The sequence below is a fragment of the Parambassis ranga genome, unplaced genomic scaffold (assembly GCF_900634625.1).
Source record: "Parambassis ranga unplaced genomic scaffold, fParRan2.1 scaffold_212_arrow_ctg1, whole genome shotgun sequence".
NCBI lineage: Eukaryota > Metazoa > Chordata > Actinopteri > Ambassidae > Parambassis > Parambassis ranga.
In genome coordinates, this window is record NW_021144760.1 from 41,733 (window position 1) to 48,000 (window position 6,268).

General features: G+C 45.5%; 1 protein-coding gene across 3 annotated transcripts; it reads right to left on the reverse strand.

The window, feature by feature from the left end:
* Positions 1 to 764: 764 nt before the first annotated feature.
* On the reverse strand, positions 765 to 5,944 carry LOC114429696 (dihydroxyacetone phosphate acyltransferase-like). 3 transcript variants are annotated; one of them, XR_003669882.1, is made up of 15 exons: positions 5,820 to 5,944; positions 5,619 to 5,746; positions 5,459 to 5,534; positions 5,224 to 5,375; positions 4,754 to 4,884; positions 4,401 to 4,639; positions 4,230 to 4,328; positions 3,673 to 3,822; positions 3,526 to 3,605; positions 3,318 to 3,458; positions 3,133 to 3,232; positions 2,956 to 3,049; positions 2,381 to 2,445; positions 2,175 to 2,278; positions 765 to 1,831 (listed from the first exon to the last, which is right to left on the reverse strand). XR_003669882.1 is itself a non-coding variant. In XM_028398359.1 (14 exons), exons 1-14 carry the CDS (start codon positions 5,890 to 5,892, stop codon positions 2,235 to 2,237), a joined length of 1,569 nt encoding a protein of 522 aa, XP_028254160.1. In that variant the 5' UTR covers positions 5,893 to 5,944; the 3' UTR covers positions 765 to 2,234. The 3 variants fall into 3 exon arrangements, 2 of the variants coding, with proteins under 2 accessions (XP_028254160.1, XP_028254158.1); XM_028398359.1 differs by having other exon boundaries at positions 765 to 2,278; positions 3,673 to 3,819; XM_028398357.1 differs by having other exon boundaries at positions 765 to 2,278.
* Between the last annotated feature and the right edge of the window lie 324 nt (positions 5,945 to 6,268).

Consider the following 6,268-nt stretch of genomic DNA (forward strand, 5'->3'; position numbering starts at 1 on the left):
CAAGTATAAGATGTATACCAGAGTATACATATGAACAGGAGTGGCACAGATTGAGAAACCCTTTAAATGTGGATTAATTGGGATGTCCTGCACTCTCCTCTGGGATTAGCTCCACCCGTGCTTCATGTAAATGTCTCCTGCGCCTCCAGCACGGCCTGATAAACAGGATCTGCTGCAGGAAATGAACCGAACCCATCAACCCGCTGTTACCTAAGGTTAACCACTGAAACATTATACACCGGGCACCTTTTCCTTTCAATCAATCCTCGACATACAGACCCCCTCAGGGCACAACACAGGGCAGAATGTACACTCTATCACACAGAGCAGTTTATGAGGGGTGTGTGTGTGTGCACCCCATTCAATAAGAGCTTGTCATAATGTAGCAGATAAAGTGCTGATACGGCTGCAGCTGACACTGTTACAAACCACCACCAGGGAGACGGATATGGATGGAGGGAGAGAGAAAAGAGGAGGAAGAGGGGAAAGGGTGGATATGGATGGACACAAGTGTGTGTGTGTAGAAGCAATTTGGTATGGCAACTTCAGATGAAGCTATAATTTGTCAGAGAGCGAGTGAGAGAAGGAGCGATGTGGATGGAAAGCGGTGGCAGCAGTCTCTTACTCAGCAGCATGATGAAAAATGCTGCTGTGACAGTGTGTGTGTGTGGGCTCACGGAGAGGCAAGTCTGACACCTAGAGGTGAAGATTATGACAACACACAGCTTGTACTTCAAAACACTTTATTTATATTTCACCAGTACTAAAAAACCTCCGACTTAGTTAAATGAATACAATCCAATATAGAAATCCATTATTTAAAGCTGATGTTAATGAAACACACACACACAGTGAGAAACTGATCTGCGGTTTAGACGTCCACATGTGGCTCGCTGCTTTGCTCATGGTCGCCTCACAGACTGAAAGGGTTACGTGGCTACACAAATAACCACTCAGACAGGGCTTAGACTATAGAAAAGTTACCCATAATGAAATCACACATTTTCCCCTTTTAATCTCAAACCCTTCAAGATTTGTAATCTGTAATTTAATCCGGGCTTTATCCATATATCCTGGATTATCGTTTGTTCTTCTTTACATTCTGTATATTTGTACATATGGCTCTAATCTAATCTAATCTGGCATAAAACACTGCAGAAGATACAATAATCAACTAGAGGAAGTGCATCATTATGTGTGTAAGCTAATGTTAGCCTCCAGGGCTCATGCTGTTGGAAACAGAATTAGCCTTCGTTAGCAACCTCTGGTGATAGCATGATATACGCGGCCCAAACGTTAGCATAATGTTGTGTATGGTGAATGGGTGGATTAACGAAGCCAATAATTCTGTAATCTAAACCCAGATTAAGGGGCTTTCAGTCGGAGGTGATGTGTTGATGCCTTCGGAGCAGCTCGGCCTGTTTTAGAACAGCTGAGGTGGAGTTCAAGAGTAACAGGAGTGCAGACAGGTAGCAAGCCAATAAATAAAGTCAATATGAGATTAAAATACAACCTAATCTAGTATAATTTGGAAATGCTGATAAAACAAAGTAATCCTGAGTCTTAACAATCACTTGTGTGATTCAGTGACTGCATCGTTTCATTATGACTCGGTGACTGTAAAGCCACTTCAGTAACTATGCTAGGTTTGAGGACAAATGTGTTCCTATATTGATAGATTTTGATGGAACATTTTGACACATAGCATTTGTTTTGTTATAGTTTTGCTATATCTCCACTGTGTAAACAAACGCTGCCCGTGCAGCTCGGACTGTTGGCAGGAGCCCTGAGGGGGGCCCTGTGGCACACCTGGAAAACCAGGGGGGCAGAACTGGCGCAGACAAAAAGAAACAAAGACCAAAGTTAAAACATGTTATGACAAACTTTCACAGAACGTAGTTAGATACACAGCAGGTCCACAGCGTGTAGCGGAAAGCCACTGATTAAAGTGCTCAAAGGGTGATAAGAGAAGCTAACGGCTAATGGCGGAGATGAAGGAACAGACTGAAAGGCTGTGTATTAAACGCCTGGATGGGGAGCGGGCGCCACTCTGGAGTGGAGCTGGCACATTGAGAAGCTTTCGTTAAAAAAGGCTTTTAAGAAGAAGCAGTTCTGAATCAAGGGGAAAAAATGACTCGTCTCAAGATGGCGGTTGAGCTGAGGGGCTGCCTTACTGGTAAACCGTAGCTCAGTCTTCTTCTTCTTGACTCTTTGGCTGGAGAGGTCGCCAAGTGTTAGAGGCGAGCGGCGGCGGCTTTCTGAGTGGGCAGTTTTCCTCCTGGACAAACGCACAAACATGAGAGGCGTTTTAAAGGCCTGATGAGAACCCAGAGATCAGGTCAGTAATGGCGGCAGCAGCTTGTTTCTTTTTTTATTTTACCCAGAGTGTCTTCCAGGGAGTTCACCATCACCTTGTTGACTTTCAGAGTGCCCTGCTCAGCTCCTCTGAAAGAGAAACAAGCTGTTACGTTTCCACCGCTCACTCTGACAGCTGTTTCTGTTTTGACACCAAACTCATTGTTCACAATAACAAGATAACATAATAAATCTAAATCTTAAATACCATTAATACATTCATTCAAATGTGAGTAATGTTAACTTTCTTTTTTTTTTTTTAATCAATCAATCAATTTTAAAGGATCGGGGTCGTTTTTGCACTTTTAGCATAATGCAAAGCAAACAAACGTGCCAACAGTGTTTTTACAGACTTGTTTAGCTGAGGGTCACCTCACAGACTGAAAGGGTTAAGTGGCAACACAAGTTCTCAATAAACCAGACAGGGCTGAGACTATAGAAAAGTTAACCCATAATGAAACCACACATTTTTTCCCTTTTAATCTCAAACACTTTACAAGATTAGTAATCTGTAATTTAATCCATGCCTTATCCCTATCCTGGATTATCAGACAGTTCAATATGAATGCATTAAGAATTTGATTCATAAAGATGGTGTACCCTTTTACTCTCCGCACGGCTCCGAGCCTCAGCAAAGCTGCCAGGCTGTTCTTCTGCAGGTCCGACGACAGCGCCTCGGCGTACCTCAGCGTGCCTGGATCACACACAGCTCACGTTGTACAGGGGGACTTGATTTACAGTCGCACAACACTGACAAAGACTTAGTGCCAGACAAACCTGTCAGCAGGTGTTTGATGATGAACTTCCTGACGGCAGGAACGAACTGTTTGTCTGTCAGAGCCTCCGTCGCCTCTTCACACAGGAACCTGCACACAACCTGGACACACACAACTGTTGAGACTGTGGCTGTGTGCCGACAGCTCCCTCTAGTGGCCGTCTTGTATGCTACACTATGGCCTCACCTGGTATCCTTGTAAGAAGGGATCCAGGATGCTGGTGAGGAAAGCCAGCGTCCTGTGTCCTCTCTCTGTGATCAGCACCTCCTGCTGGGGGATCTGCAGAGCTCCGGTCTTCACCAGCAGGTAGCAGGCCTCCTCAAAGTCCTGGAATCACAACAGGACATGAACACGTCTCTAGTATTCATCCTGACCGGACTGAAACATGCTCTACCTGCACTGTAGCTCCGGGACAGAGGATGAACTCGTTGGAGAACATGTTTCTCAGGAAGCTGAAGCTGTTGTAGACCTCCTCTGTAAAAAACACACGTGATTTACAGACATGTATATAGAAGCTGGAAGTGTGATGACGTCCTCTTACGTCTGTTGTTGGAGGAAGAGGTGGCGATGGCCAAGGCGAGCAGCGCCGGGCGGAGGAAGACGTGGAGCGCCTGGTTCCTGTAGGAGGCGCAGGACAGCACGACCACAGCCTGGTTCAAGAGCTTCTCTTCTGGTCCCCCCTGTCCTCCTGCTGCAGGCGAATAGAATTACTGCTGCTGATGAAGATTCATTGCTGAAACACTACCAGGATTTCAGATGCACGTCTATACAAGGTGTTACGGTAGAGGGGTGTTCAGGGCAGATTTCAGTGAATTATTCATCAGCTTTGATAAAAACAACTTGAACACTGTATCAAGTCCAATTCCATGATACTATGAACAGATTTTTCTTTTTTTGTTTTCTTAATGAATCTGTCAGAAAATGTCCTTTGCATTAATGATTCGACCCGTTTTTCCTGACAGATGCAACATATTAGTTATTATTATGTTATAAATGCTCTGAACAGTGTGTAATAACAAGAAGAGCGCCCGGCACACACGCTACGTGTCATTACCGTAATGTTTTTAAAAGGGAAATGAAGTTAAAATGAACACAGACCTTGTTCCAACGCCAGCTGGACTCGCCCCTCAGAGATGCTCACCAGACCTTGATGGAGGGAAAGACTGGACGAAACGACCTCAGAGGGAGGAGCGTGCTCTGAAAGGAGAAGGAGGATCCGTCAGCTCAACAACAAAAACGGCGTCTTCTTCATCAGTGGTGCTTCTGTACCCGGCCAGTGGAGAAAGGCTCCGCACTGACGGGACAGGTCCTTGAGCCACACGGCTTGTTCCGTCAGCTCCTCCAGGGCCGTCCCCCCTTTCTGTCCGTGGTGGTGGTTCTGGAGCAGCAGGGATGCCAGAAGGACCCACGGCTTCAGGACCATGTTCTCCTCCTGGGCCCGCACCAGCCTGAAGGCCGAGTCGTTGACGAAGTGGTTGATTTCCTCGCCGGGCCTCTGCGGGATGTGTCTGGAGATGAAAAGTCAGACCATGATGAGAGGAAACATGCACTGTAGACAGACGGGGTGGAGACTGCCCCCTGTTGGTGTGGAGAGGTATTAGAGGACGCTTGATGTTTGTTACCGTGGTGTGAGGTTGAACTGGCAGCGGTTCACTCTGCCCTCAGCCAAACTTCGGACAGACACAGGCTGACCGAAGTAAACGTGGATGCTGCCGTAGTCCTCACTGAGGACCTTTCTGGCTTTAAAGAGACCCTGAAGAAAAAATAGACAACATGTGTTTGTGTTAAATAATTATTTAAACATCCTTTCACACACATACAAGTTCTTAAAGAGCCTTCAAAATCTGGTCATCAACAACGGTCTCTTAGGCCCCGTCCACACTGGAGAAAGTCAGTCCAGCTAGAGTAGGATTGAATCCAGATAGCCTTGAAGCTGGGTACGTTCAGACCTATTTTCAAATCTGGCTATCACACACACGTCCGTGCTCAATCCAGCTTAACCCGGCTTGTTTGTTGTCCTCCAAACCACTAGGTGGCGCCTCGGGGGTCTTAGATGCTCTTATATTAGAGTTTATATTACATCTGAACTCACCGATGTGGACTCTTTAGGCTTTGGTACACCCAGCAGTTCTCTGGCATAGAGGGACTCCTCCAAGATCCTCTCATAGCTGATACTGACCGGCACCAAGGTGACATCAAACACTTCCCCTTTAAGGAACGGATCCATCACTATATTTAATAGACCTGGGAAAAGACACATGAAACAGGGTGAGTGGCAGAAAATCCTTCAATATTATCAAGAAAAAACAATCATAAATTCTTTCTACCTAACTTTGGAGTCAAAGACTTGGCCGTCCGGCTTCTGGTCCCCTCTAGGAAAAACTCCACTGGTGCAAATCCAGTCTAAATAAAAAAATAAATAAATAAATGAATGAGGAGAAGAATGATAATACAAACCAATTTCAACCAATAAAACAGCGTTCACACCTTCAGCATGGTCCTGACGTACTCGGAGAACACGGCCCAGTACAGCTTGTCTCCGCCGAACGACCTCCGGATGAAGAAAGCTCCAGACATCCTCAACATCTCTCCAACAAACCTCATCCCCATGAAGTCTGCAGGGAAACACACAGCAGCTTTACACTTCCCGTCCACACACACCCTGCTACGTTATCTTCCTCGGCTTACCCATGCCGGCGGCGATGACCGGTAGAGCCAGGTCATATGTATACAGGATGTATGACATCAGCAGGAAGTCCATGTAACTACGGTGGCTCGGTAAGAGAACTACTGGGTGTTCATGAATGGCCTGCTGGAGCTAAGAACATCCACGGAAACCCATGTTAGATATGTGTGTGTGTGTGTGAGTGTGTGTGTGTGAGAGTGTGTGTGTGTATATGTGTGTGTGTGTGTGTATATGTGTGTGTGTGCGTGTGTGTATATATATATATACAGTGCCTTGCGAAAGTATTTGGCCCCCTTGAACTTTGTGACCTTTTGCCACATTTCAGGCTTCAAACATAAAGATATAAAACTGTAAGTTTTTGTGAAGAATCAACAACAAGTGGGACACAATCATGAAGTGGAACGAAATTTATTGGATATTTCAAACTTTTTTAACAAATAAAAAACAGAAA

Bases quoted from the DNA above. Each gene is read 5' to 3' on its own strand.
- LOC114429696 (XM_028398357.1), bottom strand. From the start codon at position 5,892: ATGGACTTCCTGCTGATGTCATACATCCTGTATACATATGACCTGGCT. The intron at 3,050-3,132 runs GTTTGTCTGGCA...TGTGTGATCCAG, and splicing joins CATCAAACACCTGCTGACAG to GCACGCTGAGGTACGCCGAG. The intron at 2,279-2,380 runs GTAAAATAAAAA...GCGTTTGTCCAG, and splicing joins CTCCCTGGAAGACACTCTGG to GAGGAAAACTGCCCACTCAG.